Consider the following 19,953-nt stretch of genomic DNA (forward strand, 5'->3'; position numbering starts at 1 on the left):
AATATTACATTAATACAATGACTTCCAGATTTCTAAGAATAACCTATAGTAAGGAACATATTAACACATTCATGTGTTCTAAAATTATAGATTGGACAAGAGTGGAGAAGATTGGAAAACAAACTTTACTGAATGCATAATCATCTCTAGTTCACAGGGATGGATTTAAGGGTGTAGGTTTTTTAAAATACAGAATAATAGTTAACATTTATGTAATACTTACTATGTGCCAGACACTGAGCTAAGCACTTTACAATTATTATCTCATTTAATTCTCAGTTTGCAGATAAGGAAACTGGGACAAGTAGAGGTTAAGTGACTTGTCCAAAGTTATTTAGTTAGTGTCTGAAGAACTCCAGTCTTCCTAACTCCAGGCCTAAAACATTAGCCATTGTGCCACCTAGCTGCCAGCATGGCAGCAATATTAATGGGCATATTCTATACATTAGAATTAAGGGAACAAAATAGAAAGAACTTTCTGAACTGGGAATGTTACCGTCAGAGATGAAAAAAAAGAAACAAGTTCATTTAATGGCTTACACTTTCATCTAGTCAAAAAAATCCTCAGTTAACTAAAACAAAATTCCAAAATACTTCATTGTAATGAATGTTTTTACTCTTTTGAAAAAAATACACTTTTTTAAGGAGGTAGTTAGGAGTTAACTATTCATGGGAACAGTCAGAAGATGAGGTATAACTATGGAAACATACATTTGACCTTAATATATGATGTGAACATTAAATAGGCAGACCGTTGAGATTAAAGAAGTTTCATTAAACTTCAAATATCTTGAGTTATTAAATATTAAACCTATTCCCTTACAGCCACCTCTGAAAAAAGAGATATTAGATTTCCATATCCTTTGTGATGTCTTTTTCTGAAAACTCTCCAACATTAGTGGTAGTTTTTGTCCAAAGATAGGAATTATTTGTGTTCTTGTATGAGAAAATTTATTTTTATGATAAAATGTACTTTTTCTTTCATGCTTTTTTGTGTTGTTTTGTTTATCAAGAGCAAAGATTCTTAACCTAGGACCTTGGAACTTTCTTAATTTTTAAAAACGTATTGCTAGCTGTATTTCATTGTAATTGGTTTCCTTTATATAAAATAATCCTTATATTTGATCTTATACAATTAAAATGATTCTGAGGTAGGTTCCATGGATTTTATGAGTCTTACTTCTAGGACAGTTGGCCTAGGACAGCTCTTATTGCAGAGCTTTCTATATGAAGCTTTATATTAACAGTGTAGACTTTGTCAGTTCTTAACTAGAAAGCAGAAAAATGACCTTACAGTTGAGATTAATTGGAAATTATTTGGAAAGACCAAGAAGAGAAATAACATTATTAGTTTAAATATTGCATTGACTCATCTCTTTGTCTTGGTGGAAATCGATGTGCTTCTAGTTCAATCATGTCATGTCTAAATGAAATCTTACACACTAATAATATTCCTTGGGGGGGGCGGTGTTTTCTGTGTTTTGCTCTAGATGTGCTCTTTATGCCACTGTCCAGGAGCAACAATTGGCTGTGATGTGAAAACGTGTCGCAGGACATATCATTATCATTGCGCATTACATGACAAAGCTCAAATACGAGAGAAACCTTCACAAGGAATTTACATGTAATTATTTTTTCGTGTTTCCCCTCTTTGTAAAGAAATCTCCAAAAATTTGAAAGTCTTTTCTATATAGCCAAAGCATATCATCCTCTGGAAATACTTTAACTATAATGGAGTTTACTGCACAGAGGAAAACTGTAGGAAGTCTGATACTCAGTTCCTAACCTAACTTTCTCATGATTTGAAGAGTGAAACATCCTGCTAGTTTTATTAATTGAAAATGAGCTTAATATCATTTCCTTACTTGATAATTTTTAACCGCTTCATTTTATAGGGTTTATTGCCGAAAACACAAGAAAACTCCACATAACTCTGAAGGTAAAAACTGTTCAACCATTTTCTGGTTTTAAGAAGATGCATTAATTGAGTGAATTGGATTGAACTAATACATATTGTTAAGTGATATCTGAAAATCCAAAATGAAATTAGAAGAGTTAAGTAAAACGTTAGGATAAGTTTAATATGCATAGTGAATTCTTGAATAAACAGTTGTTGTAAGGTTCTTGTTGAAGGTGATATGCTTTTCTTTAGGAAGAAATTTTGGGTGGATAATTTATAAGTGCAGGTAAGTGAATTTAGTAGGTTTCCTAAACAGTAATTAGGATTACTCTTGACCATAATATTTCAGTTGTTGTAGAATATGTTGAGAGTCAGAAGATGAATAGTTACTATGATTGTCAAACTTAGTAAATTAAAAATCACATTAAGATACTTTTTTTTAAAAAAAGCATTTTAACTGTAAGCATGATCCTGCAGAAAATGAGTGCACTTACACTATACAGTGATTTTCCTTTAAGTTTGTATAAAACTGGATAGTCAAGTTTCTGTATACTTAAGCAAATTGCGCATGATTTTTGGAAAGCATGAAAAAGCAACAATTTTCTTTTATATTTGCCAAGGTAAAAATATATTTAAGTTTAATGAGGGATTTTATTGAATTTTATTCTTATCCAGGTTTTGGGGGTTCTAGACTTATCATCGTTGTGTAGAAACTCCTTCGATTAATGCAGACTAGCAATTTATCTGTAATTTATAGTCTCAGAGTTACCCATGGGCACTGAGAGGTTAGATGACTTAGCCATGGTCAGCCATATAGCAAGTATGGGCCTGAGGCAGGACATGAGCCTAGGACTTCCAGACTCCATGATCAGTCCCTTAGCCATTATGCTTCTTTTCCTCCCACCACTGAGGTTAGTGATGTATAAACAATTGATAGTTCTCTTTCCTAGCCTCATTGAATGTGTTAATACAAATCAAAATATTTCAGTACTCTTTTCTCTGGAATTTTGGTCTTTTATAAGTGACTTATTGCATCTTGTTCTGTCCATTTGTGACTGTTCATTTAATGCAAATATGCCCGTTAAAAGTCTGATTCGAATTAAAATAACTTCAACTTTTATGGATATAAGGAAGTATTTTGACCATTTAAATACCTTGATGTCCAAAGCTTAAGGTATAACACTGTTCTTTCCGAGGTAAATTGTAGATAAGTGATTAGTACAGAATGCTTTTGCAGTATAAATGAATTTAGATTTATAAGCTTTTATGAGTTTTAATTTAAAACTAGAATTGAAAACAAACCAAAAATCTCAGCTGTGGATAAAGCATTTCAGTTCAAATCTGGCTTCAGGCACTTCATACGTACTAGCTGTATGACCTTGGACAAGTCATTTAATCCCATTGCTTTGCCAAAAAAAGGCAAAAAAACCACATTGAAATTTAAAACTTTTTATTATGACTATAAAGGGCACCCACTTCTGCTATTGCTATGAATTTTATTAATATATTTGTTCAGAAACATTGCCTGATAGAAACTGGTTCCCTTTTACCTTTTTACAGATTTATTTCTTGGTTTGCTGGTGTGGGTTGTTGCCATCTTGTGATTTTAAAAAAAGAAGAAATTGGTTTTGTTTTGCTTTACTGTTTTAGGAAAACAGATTTAAGGTTTGAGGAATGATTTTGAATGCCTCTTTATGCAACAGGAAAATTTATCCAAGAGTAAAGGAAGGCATGTGTTCAGACTTCCCTGGACAGCCTTTTTTTGTAGAAGGCTTTAAGCCAGCCTTGTCATCCTCCCCCGAAAGTCTATCTTACTCCAAGAAAACAAGAAAAACTGTTGTTAGTTAAATGCTTACCATTTTTTATAGTAATGAATATTAGGTTTGATCAGTATAGATGATAGATAGATAGATAGATAGATAGATAGATAGATAATTTAAGTATAGTACAGTACAAACCCAGCCTATCTCAATTTGAAGAGAAAGATTTGTCACCAAGCTGGCCACAGGTGATGGATTTTTTTCAGGCCCAGCAACTCTTGTAAAGAAACCCCTTTATCCTAGAGAAACTGTGATCTGTCTTAGCAGAGGGAGTACTCACTGCTGAAATTCCAGGTCCTTGAGGTAGTGAAATAAGCAGTCAGTCTCTATATACTGCAGAGCATAAACACAAAAGAGGCACTGATGTACAAGACTTTGAGTTTAATTTTATTATCTCTTTCATCTCAATATAGACCCTACTCCTAAAAGTAAGATCTTTGAAAGGAAAAAGAACCAAGGTATACACTAAAGATGAATAAGGCAAAGCTTCAGTCAGGTTATAAAGCTATATCTTTCCTGTTGCTTTGTTTCTATTACATAACGTTTGTTCCTATGAGAAAACAGAATCTACTTTGTGGTCTGGTTTCCAGGGATCTATTGCATGAATGAACAAGTACTACCTCTATATAAGAATGCACTGGCCTTGCATGCTAGCTTCATAACCACGGGCTCTCTGTTGGATAGATAGATAGACACTTTGCTAGGACTTAAAATGGTTTGTATGTAGGCCATTCCAGCTTATTATATCAGGTCACTTTGATATGCAATGATGTTCATTTTTCCACTTAACGTAATAGAATTTTAAAGTAGTAAGCCTAGTAATTAGGTCACCTAGAGTTTTCAAAGTAATCTGTTTCTCAGAGTTATAGCCCAGAATAGTAAAAATAGTTTTGAGCTGCCATTCTAGAATACTAGTCATGGACATTTTACAATGACAAGCTTGGAAACGAAATATATGTGATTCACTTGCTTTGTTAATACCTGTTCATAGGGCAACCTGCTATGTAGAATGACTCCCAATATGGTATGTCTTTATGAGTATATCATTACCTCTCCCCCTCCTTCACTTCTATCCATTGGCCTGTGGGAACTAGCTTGCAAGGCCCTTCTGGATTGGATATTGGGGGAGGGGGAGGGGAGGGAAATCCAGGTTGAGATGCCACAATTAGGGATCCCAGGTGTCCATGTGATGGGGAGATATCATGAAGGACAGATTCAATACCTAATAATTCTATAAACATTAAGTACCATTTGCAAGACACTAAAGACCAAAATGGAGGTTGCGCTTACCCACCCTTCAGTTTCTCCAAAGGCCTAGCCTGTTAGAAGTAATACATACTGTTAAAAATTAGTAACAGTAATCAAAAGTATGCCCTATACTACTAGAATTATTAGATCAGGGTTATTAGAAGCAGTACCGAGACCCCCCTGAAAGTATCGTTGAAGAACTTTAGAATTGATTGTCCAGCATGGGAGACACTGGCACATGCCCAGCATGGCGTGCCCTCATCAGTGAGGGGGCTGGGCTCTATGAGGAAGGCAGAATTGAAACATGTAAGTTTAGAGTACCCATCCCAGGTGTTTACATGGACTATTTGTTGCCTAAACTGTGGTAGAACCTTCTGAGCTCATATTGGTCTGATCAGTCACAGTCAGACACACTTGTCATTTGTCTCAAACATAGTGATGTCATTTTGGTCTTCTTCAATAACGAAGGACCAGAACCAACCAACCAACCATTAGATCAGGGTGCTATGCAGGCCAGTGTATTGCTGATTTTCTCCTCATTTTATGCTTTTTTTCTTTTTTTTGTCTAGAGAACATTAAGTATAATCATAGTGGTTTGGGTGCCTTGGGTTTTTTTGGGGGGGAGGGATTTCCAGTGTTACCCTATTATGGAAAAGTACCATTTTGGCAATAACAATTTTATTGTCACTTTTTTTCATATTAGTGCTTTATTAAAGTGCTAAAAACCATCGAATATTTATTGAGTGACTACAGAGAACCTGCCACTGTAATGAACTCACTGAACTGTGCTAGTTCTTAGATAGCCACTCTTGTTTCATTTTCTACCACTTACCATAGGAATTGCAGGCTTTTGTGCTAGTGATTGAAGGGAGATTGATACCATCATGAATTTCTCATCTCTGATGGTGAGTGCTATAATCTGTGTTGAGGCAGGAAAAAAATGTCACCCACTGTAGAGATACTCCTCTTTAAGCTAACCACCCTAGGGATCTGTAGCAGATCATGATCACAAACCAAGTTCTATTTTAAACTGTCTTCACTTTAATTCTTCTGAGACCTCCATCACCTACAGCAGATTTAAATAATTTCAAAAATCTCATCTTTTCTCATCTTTAGCACTAGGGATCTCTGTTGAAAAGGAATATTCAGAATTTAATTTACATGTATGGCTATTTTGTAACATTTTAATAAAATCTGGACATTTTCAATCACCTTTGAATGTGAACTATGACAAACTTAAGTCTGCTTAGCAGTTAAATTCACCTTCAGTATCACATTAAGTTATTTAGTTGCTCTACATAAGTTTTTGCCCTTTCTCCCATGTAACTGTCCTAATTATTATAACTGTTATAATAAGTTATAATTTCTAAAAAAGAAAAAGTAAGTTATAATTCTGAGTGTGGTTCAAGTCCCAGCTTGGCTGCTTGCTAGCTGGGCAAGTCATTTTACTAACTCTTTGAGCCTCAGTTTCTTCATCTGTAAGATGTAGATGATATTTGCTATCCAGCTACCTTACATGAGCACTGTGAAGAAAGCACTTTGTAAACCTTCAAGTCATGGCCGAATGTGAACTGCTGCTATTCTTCCTATGCCATTTATAAGTATGTAGGTCATGGGGACAACTAGTTGGTGCAGTGAATAGAGTACCAGCCCTGGAGTCAGGAGGACCTGAGTTCAATTACAGCCTCAGACACTTAATAATTACCTAGCTGTGTGACCTTGGGCAAGTCACTTAACCCCATTGCCTTAAATAAATAAATTTTTTTTTAAAGTATGTAGGTCTGTGGAAATCCATCTGTGGATAGATTTCTTAATGGCTTAATTCTCCCATTATTTATTTCCCCTTTATAATTCCCCTCTCTCCATGCCAGAATGTGACATGTGGTATCAGTGTTCAGGGATTACTCGAGAGAGTGCCTTCATGTAAAGGAGCTAGAACACTGGAAGAGAGGAAAGAATACTCTCTGCTTTCTCAACCAAGCTATCTATTGTCATTGGAATAGTGGTGGCAACAGCAAAAGAAAAGAATGCATAAAATCAAGGACCCTTTGGACTTGGCCTTGTAACAGGTGGTATATAGAACAATGCAGGCACTTGCCCACCCCAGTTTGTATTCTTTCCTAGTCACTACTTAAGAATTTTTACACTAAGCTGATGATTAGGAATTTGGAGTTTGACTTCTCTGGAGGGGCTTCCTGGGATATGCCAAGTCCTCTGCAATGGGTCCTCTCCCAGCAGCTGCTGCACTAGCCACTGTTGCTACTTCAAAAGACCAAAGCAGCCACCGTGCTAGAGTAGTTCAGATCATGACCGCTGATAAGAGAGCAGTCATAACTGCTATTACATTGGGGAGTACATCTAGTGATTCTTGAAAATTCATAGAATTTGTAGCCATGGCTAATAAGGTTTTGCCTGGAGCAACTGTTGCTGAAATGTTTCAGGCCTGAGGAGATCTTTCTTCATTTGATAGGAATCCTACACACAGAAAAGGTAAGTAATGGAAGAATTTAGTTCAAAATTTAAAGACAATCTTAATATTTCATGTTTCTTATAGTTTAAAATAATTCTATTGCATTGGTCCTTCTTGAACCATGAAACAGATATAGTTAGTTATTAAAAAAACATTTGAGAGAGGAGATAGTGAAAATATTTACATTTTGAAAATCATTGAGCTTCCTTTGTTTTCTAGAAGGCAAGATGAATACTTTTGAACTCAATATTTTTATCTGTTTCTGTGAAGAATAAGTTAGTTATTGCTTGTAGTAAGGTATATAAATATAATCCCTTCAAAAGATCCCATTGTATGTAGCATCTTAGACCTTACCTTCTATTACTTGACACATGATACCTTTTAAATATTTGGAAAGGAATCAGCATCTGCAAGAATAGGGATCACTATCTTTTCTTAGTAAGAAATTAATCAGTGAAATGGTAAGACAGATTAGCAGTGAACTGTGGAAAAGAAAACAGGAAGATAAGAATAGTATTCTCAAATTTTCCTTTTTCTTTCCCTTTTTTTTTTGGTATTAGATGGTCAGTAGTTAGGCCCTTTTGAAAAAGCATTTTCTGTAGGCCAAATATTAGGCAAGTGACTGTTCAGTTACAAGGTGAGCTTTCTTCAAGCATAATGCTTTGTATGAGATTTTTCAGTATAATTTAACATTTTACATATGCTAGACATAAATGTATGAATGAATGGATATATTTCTTTAATGGCAATTATCCTAGTCTAAGAAATAAGAGGTTAAATTGTGAAATATTGAAAAAACTACCTAGAAAAATTATTGAGTCCTTACCCACATCTAACTTAATAAAAATTACTTACAAAATTTTAGATTTTTTTAAAATTGGTTAAAATATATAGAAGTCATTGCTAACTGAAATTTTCTACTGCATATTCCCTTTCCAGGGACTGCAGGAATGCATTTAGTATTTTAACAGCTGGCTTGATTCGATTGATCAAAAAAAAGGCTTAGAGCTTAAAAGAAAGCAACCAAGTTTGCTAAATTCAGTCACATCACTTCCTTGGGCAAACATAAGTTTATTTTACAGTTGTTAAAGTAATATCAGTCCTTCTGTTTATCACATGTCAATTATGTAGTTCTTCTTATATATATAAATTAGTATCTAGGTAGGTTTACCATTAGGATTGAAGGCATTTAATTTCACAAATAAAAAAACAGTATGAAGTAAAACTTTCTAAGAATTTAAAATAACTAGGTTTTATAGGATTTTTTTAAAATGTTAATTGATCAGAAAATTTGAAGATATTGGATATTGAGTTGTGTGTTTAGGTCATATGAGCATTAAATGCATGTTTTCTAACTAATCTTTTTGGAGAAGGGTATGATTAGATAAGCACTTTCACATTTGTTAAAAATTAAACATTTTTTAAATTCCTGTAGCATGGGTGAGATGCTTTGAAATATATCAAAGTTAGTCCCTCTCCTAGAAAGTAACTTGCATGCTAAGTAAAAACTTAAAACTCTAAGGACAAATCGTCATTATTGCTAGATTGATTTATATGTACTTTTCCTTAAATCTTAAGCCACTGACGTAGAAGAGAGTATCAATGAACATGAGTTGGAGCCTTCATCACCCATGGGAAAAAAGAAAAGTCGCAAAGGAAGGCCAAGAAAAATGATTTTAAAGGGGCAATCAGAAGATAATAGATCTACATCCTCTCATGGCACAGATGAAATAGAGAGCAGTTCTTATGTAAGTAGAATAAAAGTGTATCCTTGTTCATTTTGTCACTTTTAATATTATGATTTCACAAGTGAAAGGATGTCCTAATGTGAAATAACAAAAATTTTTTTGGGGATGGGGGTTAACTTTCAGAGAGAGCGATCTCCACACAGAAGCAGTCCCAGTGATACCAGACCTAAATGTGGATTTTGTCATGTAGGTGAAGAAGAGAATGAAGCAAGAGGAAAGCTTCATATATTTAATGCCAAAAAGGCAGCTGCGCATTATAAGTGCATGGTAAGCATGGTTTCTTATGTATGGTTTGTAACTATGTCCTTGAAATGGTTAATAAATGTATTTTTGGCTAAGTTATTATTACCGGAATTAGCCCTTTCTTTCAAATAAATTGTATTAATTACTATAAAATTTTATGTTCAAGGGTTTCTGATAAAATTTTCAAATAATTTTTTGGTGAATTGCCAGAGTAGGAGTTTGCTCTATTTCTTTTTTGGTTTGTTTGGATTTTTTTAAACGGGCTATTCTGTTGCATGGAGTCTTGCCAAAATAAAAAGGTCTCTAAGCTCATGAGTGTATCTTTGTTTTGCTTAGTCAGAATTTGCAGAAACTATCATTCTCTAGTCCCCCTCCCCAAAATTCTACAACTTAGTGAATGTTACAATGACCAAAAATCATGACTTGGCTCATGTTCATAAATCCTACATTTTTTTCAAGCTTTTCACATTATTCATTCTGAGAGTTTTATCACTTAGGCAAGCCTTTAAAATGTGGAGAAAAGAGGAAGCAACATGGTGTTACCTTCAGAGCCTATTTCCAATCAAAAAATTACTGAATTTCAAAATTAACCCTAGAGTTGATGTCCTTGGTTGTCCTTTTGGTGGACCTGCCTGTGAGAATACTAAAATGCTCCTATTTTATCCATAAATAAAAGTAATAGGATGTCTTTTTCTATTATACCTCTTTCTTACCATCCATGCCTTGGATTTCTCTTCCTATAGTTGTTCTCTTCTGGCACAGTTCAACTCACAACAACATCAAGAGCAGAATTTGGTGATTTTGATATTAAAACTGTCCTTCAAGAGATTAAGCGTGGAAAACGGATGGTATGGTCTTTTCTGTCCTTTGGATACTAATGTCTGATGTTTCTGTTTCTGCTATATTTTTAGAATATATTTCAAATTCAGCCAGGCATTGAAAACCCTGAATATGAAGTTGCTCTACTCTTATGACAAAGTGCATTTTTGCAGACAGATGATATTGACCCATTTGGGAAGTTAATAAGTGTGTGGCATTGACTACTTTCTTTTAGCATAAATTCTATACAGAGTAGGATCATTAAAAGAACTGTGATTGATTGATTTCAGGCTATTTTGTGAGCAATGGACATGAACTAGCAGTCAGTGATGCAGGTTCAAGTGTTTCTAACCATTATTTAAACAAAAGGAGTTGTTTTTTCAATAAGTAAACCAAGCTTAGTGATCCCCTAGTGAGGCATCCATTTTAAGTACATTTGTACAGCCTAGTTTCTCAAATATCTGTCTTCACCTTCCCATTGTTTGGGAAATATTCCTTTACATGTTTTTAAAATACAATGAATTCCTAATATGCTAGATGTATTTACGTGCTCATTCTTATCTGTAACTTCTGTGTGCTTATGAATTACTTACCTCCATTAGTGCTTATTAGGTACTCTGAATTGTAGAAGATACACAAACTTTTTCAGACTAATACTTGTCTTTAAAAGTGGTATTGAACTGGTGGTTTAACTCAAAGGTTCTTAACCTGGGGTCCTTTTTTTTAAATTTTTGATTAACTTTTACAATGTGATTGGTTTCATTTGGAACCTTTTATATTTTATTTATGCATTTAAAAACATGATTCTGAGAAGGGGACTATCTGCCAAAGGGGCTCTGTAACACAAACAAGGTTAAAATTCCCAGCTCTAAATGTTATTTTGGACATGTAGACAAAGAGAAACTGAATTAAATGGCCCAATTCATTTCAGAGGTGCTCTCAACAGATTGGTGATTTCATTAGTCACTCAGCAGCCCTGAGAACTTGTGACTTTCCTGCGATGGTACTGCTAGTATCTGTCATTGGCAGGACTTGAATCCAGGTTTTGTTGACTCCAAGGCTGGCCTTCTATCACTTATGCCAGACTGCCCTTGACCAAATAGAAACCTTTCTTTTTTTTTTAGGTTTTTTTTTTGCAAGGCAAATGGGGTTAAGTGGCTTGCCCAAGGCCACACAGCTAGGTAATTATTAAGTGTCTGAGACTGGATTTGAACCCAGGTACTCGTGACTCCAAGGCCCGTGCTTTTTCCACTATGCCACCTAGCCACCCCAAAACCTTTCTTAAATAAAAGTGGACTGATAGAATATAGGAGAGTTTCTGTGAGAATTATTAACTTTGGTTTTGGTTCATTTTAGAACCAGGTCACCATAGTGATTTATCAATTAATCCTCTAGATGTCAACCTCCTTTATAATGAAGTAGTCTCTGACTCTGTAGGATACATTTTAGTCTTCTTTTGGGCATGCAGTATGAGACCTTATACTGGATATTATTCATTTTTCCTATACCATTGAGTGACAGAAGTTTGAGGGGACAAATCTTTGGAGTGACATTATTAAATGAATGCAAACTGACTTTTTAGTAAATGTTTCATTTATTTGAAATGTCAGTGGGAAATTTAAAGTGTTGGTGACATTTATCAAAATGAAATATGGCTTAAAATTGTAGCAATAATAATAGGGAGAAAATTAAAATAACTCTGAAGTGTACCATCCCGTAGCTATCAGATTGACCAATATGACTAAAATGGAAAATTATCAATATTGGAGGGGATGTAAGAAAAATGTATTACTGCATTTTTGGTGGAGTTGTGAACTAATCTAATCTTTGTGGAGAGCAATTTGAAATTACGCCCAAAGGGCAATAAAACTGTGCATACCCTTTGATCCAGCAATACCACTATTAGGTCTGTATCCCAAAGAGACCACATGTACAAAAATATTCGTAGCAAATATTCATATCCTGGTAGCAAAAAATTGGAAATTGAGGGGATGCCCATCAATTGGGGAATGGCTGAACAAGTTGTGATATATGAATGTGATGTAACACTATTGTTCTATAAGAAATCATAAGGGATGGAATTTCAGAAAAGCCTGGAAAGACTTGCATGAACTGATAATGAATAAAATGAGCAGAACCAAAAGAACATTTTATTCACTTACAACATTTTGTGATGATCGACTATGATGGACTTGTTCATTTCAGCAGTACAATCAAAGGCAATTCGAAAAGATTTGTGGTGGAAAATACCATCCATATCCAGAGAAAGAAACTGTGGAGTTTAAATGCATACCAAAGCTTACTGTCTTCAATTTTTAAAAGTTGTCTTATGTATAATGTCATTTTTTTCTCTCTAATTTTTTTCCTTCTGTTTGGATTTGATTCTTCTTTCATATGATTAATATGGATCTATGTTTAGCATGGATATTCACATAGAGCCATATTAGATTGCTTTCTGTCAGGGGGAGTGGGGAGGGAAGGGAGGAAGGGAAAATATATATAAAACTTTGCTTGTTGAAAACAACTGTTGCATATAGTTGGAAAAATAAATAAAATATTAAATAATAATAATAATAGGGAGAACTAGTATGAGAAATTTTCGGGGACGAACACACTCTCTACCAGTGCAGATCAGTGCCTTCTCGGCATCTTTCTGATCTCAACTAGAAAGTTATCTAGAGCACTGAACTGACCCAGACAGATTGATGTCCCTTCTTTCTACCCTGCCTCCCCCCCCCCTACCGTTTTTGTGTTAGGATCATCCCTGGGACAGCAGTATCACCACATCCCCAGATTTGTTTCAGCTTGAAGGTTTATCATTTTCATTTATTTCACTAGTTTAATAAGTATATAATGCCACTCTTAAAGTTGAATTAGTCTTGATTTCTTTGGTTGTGATTTCTACCTTTCTTCACATGGTGATTTATTATCTGTATTTGTATTATGTGTAAACTGTTTTGTGAACTGTCAAGCCTACTTATGAGTACTCCTCTCTGTCTCTGGTAACAGAAGTGTACACTTTGTAGCCAGCCTGGCGCTACCATCGGATGTGAAATAAAAGCTTGTGTCAAGACTTACCATTACCACTGTGGCGTGCAAGACAAAGCTAAATATATTGAAAATATGTCTCGAGGAATTTACAAGTAAGAAGCTCCAGTTCTTGATTTTTCTTGTATAAACATAACAAGTAATCGTGTTTCAAAAGAACATCTCACCTCATGCTAATATTGGTGTTCTTCATAGTCAGAGGGAGGTGCACAGGCCATTTCTACCCTGGCTGTACATATCTGAAAAGAGAGTTGCAACTGGGCATGATATCAGCCTTTGGATTTTGCTGGGTCCATGCCCTGGTGGTGCATTTCCACATTGGAGCAACATTGCCACAGACCTATTCCCTCAGATTTTTGTGTAGCTACTTTTCCCCACAGAAAGGAAAAAGTGGGCATTCATTCATTGCCTTGACATCTGTCCTATCCTATTCAAAGTCGAGTTAGCTGTCAACTTCCCATTGACCAGATCGGTTGATGGTTTACTTCTAAGAAACATTAAATATGTTCTTACTTACAAAGACTTGGCTTGTAACTCTGTTTATTCAGTATCTGACAACCTGGCCAGTATGATTTTCAGGCAAGCAGGATGTTAGGGTCATTGTGCAGGGTCTGTCTAATTCTTGCTCACAAAATTGATTTGTTTATAATGAAACTTGGAATATATTGGGTGTTTTTATTCTTCTTAGAAGATAATCTTTGTTTACCTAATCTACTGGAATTAATGATGAAAATAACGCTGTGTCCCACCTCTGCTGATTCCTTTGGGTTGATTGGCCAAACTTATTTCAGTTTGACTTCTAAATTGGGCACTAGGAATTACAATTTGCCCTTCCCTTTTTGGTCCCACATTCAGACTGGGTTCCAAAAGCCTGTTGTGCTCTTTAAATGAATTCTGAATTCTGTTTTTCACAGAAAATACTTAGACCCCAGAAGTGAACCAGAATACAAGGGGAGTTTTGTAGGGTGAGCAGAAGGGTGGGTGTTACCCAGGTTCAAGTAGGGGAGATGACAGGAACTCTTTCTGCATCAAGGATCTTAAGAATGAAGCAGAGTCTTGAGATAGATTCCACCTAAGGTGAAATACTTACCCTGATTCCATTTTCAGGTTTGAAGTGTTTTCTCATTCTCAAGGTGCAATATTAATAGGCATGATTTCTTAGTGACTACTAAATAAATATTATACAAATATTTTATATGTGTATATATATTTTTAAAGAAAAAAAAGGTGGGCAAGTAGGTGGTTCAGTGGATAGAGCATCAACCCAGGAATCAGGGGACCTGAGTTCAAATCCAGCCTTAGACCCTTAATAATTGCCTAGCTGTGTGACCTGGGGCAAGTCACTTAACCCTTAAATAAATTTTAAAAAATTTTTAAAAAGAAAAGAAAAAAAGGTGATGTATGAGTCAAGGTAATCAAATCAGTAGCCCTTCTCCTTTATCTCCTTGAATTTTGAGGATATTTAACTTATGTTTGATTTAATAAAGGTAACTTCTAGGTTCTACTCCCCGCAGAGTAATTTGGTGTATGGAATCTTTTTTGTTTTGTTTTTGTTGTATCTCCCTACTAAGACCTTATGTTTATAAACTTATCCTATTTGATCATCGCTTATCTTGGATCATAGTCACAGGGGCATTCTATGAACTGTGTAATACCACCATCTTGAAGGATTCATTTCCCTTTTTATGCTCCTTTCTGCAAGCCCTGAATAGTGTACTCAGTCTATTTCTAATGCCTTTTGTGGGTGGAAGGATTTTTTTTTTTAGTTTTTGCAAGGTAATGGGGTTAAGTGACTTACCCAAGGTCACACAGGTCACTCCAGGGATGGTGATCTATCTACAGTACCACCTAGCTGCCCCAAGGGTAGAAGGATTTTCAGTGGAATAAGCAATCATCTCATCAGGGGTACCTGAGAAGCCGGCCAAATCACCTTAGCAATTATTTGCAATAAGATAATTATTCAGATTAACTTCAGAACTAATTGCTTTACTGATATCTGTAAACTGCGCTGAGCGTAGTGGAAATAGCTCATTTATTAATGTCTAAGAAGCATACAAGCACCCCTGTAATTGTATATAAGTATACTTACCCTCAAACAGGATAAAAGAGCAAGCGAATTTCACCTACTAATACTAACATACAGGTTCTCAACAGTAGAAATCATATGTCGTCTAACTTTGTTTCTTAATGAATTTGCCCTTGTTGCTTTCATTGTTGTAGACTATACTGTAAAAACCATAGTGGAAATGATGAGCGAGATGAAGAAGATGAAGAACGAGAAAGCAAAAGCCGCGGAAAGATAGGAAATGATCCTAGTGGCTTCCCTCAGCAGCAACTCAATGGAAACTAGGTATGGAAGTTATTCCTGATACAGAGATGTCCGTCACTCAGTGTGTTACTGATATGACTAAATGCAAGTAGATTCAAAAATACTAATGTGTTTAGTTGACTGCATGTTGTTAGAGAACCCTGTAGACCTGAGGAAGATTTTGTAACCTTAGTTGATATTTGTAACAGTTTTAAAAGAGAGCGAGTGAGCCATTTTATCAATAAATGTAGCTATAATGTCAAATTTGTAAGATACTCTTTTTTTAATCCTGTTTTCTCTATTTTAAATTTACAATTGTTTTCATCATCTTTTGAACAGGTTCAAGGGCCAGAGAGTTAGAAAACTGGGAATGAATAAGACATCCATAACTACTATTCTTTTTCACTGTTTTCTAAAAATCAGAAAGGGTTAGGAACTTTCTACTGCCTGACGCTATTAGATCCTTCATTGAGCTGCCTGAGATGTTCATGTGTGTGAGCCTTCAATAAGTGGCAGAGTTTTACTTGTTGATATTATGTAGTTTGTAGTCTGCAGTGTCTGGAAAAAAAATAGAAACACTCAATGATATGTACAGTGTCAAAAGTTAAGGCAGACATTGAAATGAACTAAGCTCTATTTCTGGACTGAATAAAATTCTAAGATCTGGAATGTGTAAAATGTTTAGTGGATTCAGTATCAAGGAAAAGTTGAAGCCAGTTGTACTTCACATTGCAGACGTGGCCAGGGTGACAGCACAGTTAATTATGAGTTTTGTGATTTCTCTACACACGCAAACAATCAAGGCTACAAAGCAAGATGGCTGCCTGTTCGTCCTCTCTTTGCTTGGAAAGCACATGCATAAAAGAATTTTTCTTTACCACAAAGTGTGCTAAATAAAGATTTTTCAGTTTGTTCCAGTTGAAGTTGTTCCCACTTACCAGCATGGACTCCAAGCAACTGGTGAGCTCCAGTGCTTACGCCAAAGGGCTGTGTGTATTTTCTTTTTCTAACGCCCCTAGCCTCCCCCCTTGCCCATATACCTTTCCTCTTTCCAAAATATACCAAGAGCTTTGGGCAAAAATGGTTGAAATCTTTCTACTAATATATGGAAGCAGCAAATTAAACCTCCTTGAAATTTAGAGGGTCATTATTCATTGAGGAATTTAGCCACCGTGTCTGAAACCCACACCTCTCAAGTGCCCTGTTGTATGGAACACTTCGCATATTGGTCCCAAGTATGAAAGTAGGTCTTGTGTGCTATAGGAATAATAAAGACTCTTTTCATAAAGCAGCAGTATTTCTTTTGAGTATGTGACCACTATTTTAGAAACCATAGTTAAGATTTGTGACTCTTTGGAGTCATTGCTTTGATTTTTATGCCCTACTGTTATCTTGTGTGTGTAGGGCTGGCTCTGTGTGCTCCTGGTTGTTGGTTTCGTAGGTTGGGGTTAATCAGTGGCCAACTGCTCAGTTCTCTTAAAAAAAAAAAAGAGTATTTTTCCACTGGCCCTTCTAGTGAGTGATAAGGCTAGTTTCTTGCATTTACTTGTTGAAGCACATGAGTACATTTCTTTCTAATAAAACCAAAAAACCTTTGTGGTCTGCCTGATACTACCATAGCACCTCAGTAGCAAGATAGGAATTCTGATTTTCTACATTTGAAGCAAAATGACAAGCAAGACACATTGACAACTTGACTGTACATTGAGAAGATTATTCTGCAGCTGATATAAACCGTTCTTTTTTATGTAACAGGTGAAAACTTACACTGTGCTTAAGATTTTGTTGCTTTTTTACTGTTAGGATTTTAAAGCCACGTTTGTCAAATATATTTTCACGCATATACTTAAATCAAGGGACCCAATTATGGCTATAGTCAAAACTGTTTTTCTTTTTTTTTTTTTCTAAAAGGATCATGTAGCTTTAGTAGGAGCTTGTCTTGTAGGTTATAAATGTTTTCTTTCTGTTCTTATTCATGCCATTGATTTTTTTTGTAAATATGATTTTCAAAATTCAACATGACTTGAATTGCAATGACAGATCTCTAGATAATTGTTTACCAAGGTATGTGACTTTTCCCCTAAAAGATCTGTGCTTCGGTTTCTTGCAACAGCTTGAAAATGGATTAGTCTAAATCTTGAAATCACTGTGTCTCGATCACTTTTTTTATATTGTGTGCCACAGGCATGGCTTACCCATGGAACAGAACGCCTTCATTTCTGAACAACTACTGTATTGCTTTGAATTAAGGAAAATGCAAGGTGTTTGGGGTATTATGGCCAGTCTAATATAACTATTGTATAAACAAGGACTTTCAATGCTCTCGGTGTCAATTGCTGGATTTGGTCTTTAGTAAAATTAAGTGTGTATGGGTTTCTTCAATCCATTCTGTGCCACTAGCAACCAGAATAGCACTTTAACTTTGGTTGACAGAACAAGTGGCTGGCTACCTATTCTTTCACTGTGGTGTGATGATTTGGCTAAATGATTTTTCATTCGTAATGAAGTGTAAACTAAAGTCACATGAAAAATCACTTTGGGTCATAAACCTACAATATTCTAATTCTCTTCATATTTTTGTCATATGCTGAGTCAAAGTGCCTTACAATGTAAAAATTGTACAGTACTTATGTTCCCAATATCATCTTCTGGGTAGTAATTACATTGTGGTGTCAATATTTAGAAAAATGTACCTCAGCAGTGTATTTACTATACATCTCCTATGTCCTTAATTGTACTTTTATTAAGCATGAAAATTATTTGATCAGTATACAGCATCGACATAATTTTAAAAGCAAACAATACTGCCATTACTGTCTTTTATGCGTATTTTAGCTTGGAATTTTAAAGAGTGTCTTTTCTGTTTCCTTTTTTTAAACAGTGTAATCTTTGCAAGCATATATTGAAGATTATTCTGGAGCATTTACTGCCTTACCAGAAATGTTAGTAAAGAAAGTTCTTTATAGTAGAAAGATAGACTTGAATTTCTGTACTTTTAATAAGATCTATTTGTTCCTGGAAAAGAAAACAATTTGATGGGTGTGTTTTACTTTCATTTCATAATTTTAAAGACCACAATTGAAAATAATTTATTTCCAAGATCTCTAATTTTAAGATTTCAGTCATTTCTTGCTCAGGAGTGCATCCTATTACTAGGCAAGTAATAACACAAACCCTCCATTAAGTCAACCTTTGTCTATATAAATAGATGCACATAAAATAATCATCAGCGAAATATCAATCTTATCTCAAAACAAACTAGAGAGGATCCTGGCATGGTGCTTTTTGAAAAGCACTGAAGTTTGTTTAGATCACAGCCTGTAGTTTTTGCTCTCACATACAACTACACTAAATACTAAGACAAGGAATGTGTTATGGGGTTTCAAACAAACAAAAACATTCCTCTCAACTATGTTATGTATATTTTGTTCTGGTTCTGTTGGCTTTTATTTCCAAAATTGTAGTTTGCAGTATTAGTTTCTTTTTATTGGTATTCTTGCATATATTCAATAAATGAGTTAAAACTTTCTTACTGGCATATGTCTTTTTTTTATGAGAACATTTGATGAAATTTATGGTTTAGCTCCATGAGTCATTATGTGCTGAATTCCTCTTAATTTTGCATTATTTTGTGGTAAGATAGTTAAGTTTAATAACTGGTTGCTAACCATTTATGGGAGGAAGGAAAATGAAAAGGCTCAGAATGTAAAGCATTATTAAGAGATTGACTACTCTTTCTCAGATTTCACCATTAGAATCATCATCTTGCACCAGATAAAAGTATTTTTATTCCTTTTGAAAATTCAGTGAAAGTTCCCCTCCTACATCTCTCCCCTACCTCAACCTTTTACATTTTAGCCTACTATTACACGGATTTAGATATACTGACTATGTGTTCATGGGGACGTTACTCTTATCATTGTTATGATACAGTAAAAATCTGACATTACCCATGTTTATAGTGGCTAGCAGTCCAATCTTCTCAATGTTTAAAAAAGTTGGGGAGGCCTTCACTCATAATTTCAAAATGTCCACTGATGCTATGGCTGGCTTGACACTATGTGCAAACAGTATATTTGCTCAAAGTGCCAGCACCTCAGATAGGGAGCAGATTATTTATGTGTCCACTTATGTTCCCTCTGATTCTTCCCAATGGGTCCAGATGACTGGCCCAAGGTGGATGTACAGGCATCAATGAAGGCAGCATTTCATGCAAAACCAAACAGATCTAAATTGATAGAACATGACAAAGCATCTTGCTATGTGTTGATATAGTTTAGTGTGTGAAGATTTTTTTTTTATGTTTTCTGTGAAAATCTTATTTGGATCATGGGGGGGGGGGCAATTTG

General features: G+C 35.1%; 1 protein-coding gene across 3 annotated transcripts in view; it reads left to right on the forward strand.

The window, feature by feature from the left end:
• The window catches only part of PHF6 (PHD finger protein 6), a 33,439-nt gene extending 14,307 nt beyond the window's left edge, over positions 1–19,132 (forward strand). For all 3 annotated transcript variants that reach the window (XM_074207567.1, XM_074207568.1, XM_074207570.1), the window contains 8 exons: positions 1,491–1,624; positions 1,896–1,939; positions 9,017–9,186; positions 9,310–9,453; positions 10,173–10,277; positions 13,258–13,391; positions 15,517–15,646; positions 15,944–19,132. In XM_074207567.1, the coding sequence (XP_074063668.1) occupies positions 1,491–1,624; positions 1,896–1,939; positions 9,017–9,186; positions 9,310–9,453; positions 10,173–10,277; positions 13,258–13,391; positions 15,517–15,646 (861 nt within the window). In that variant the 3' untranslated portion in view covers positions 15,944–19,132. The remainder of the gene's footprint in view (positions 1–1,490; positions 1,625–1,895; positions 1,940–9,016; positions 9,187–9,309; positions 9,454–10,172; positions 10,278–13,257; positions 13,392–15,516; positions 15,647–15,943) is intronic.
• The last annotated feature ends 821 nt before the right edge of the window (positions 19,133–19,953 follow it).

The sequence above is a fragment of the Macrotis lagotis genome, chromosome X (genome assembly GCF_037893015.1).
Source record: "Macrotis lagotis isolate mMagLag1 chromosome X, bilby.v1.9.chrom.fasta, whole genome shotgun sequence".
In the NCBI taxonomy this organism is placed as follows: Eukaryota; Metazoa; Chordata; class Mammalia; order Peramelemorphia; family Peramelidae; genus Macrotis; species Macrotis lagotis.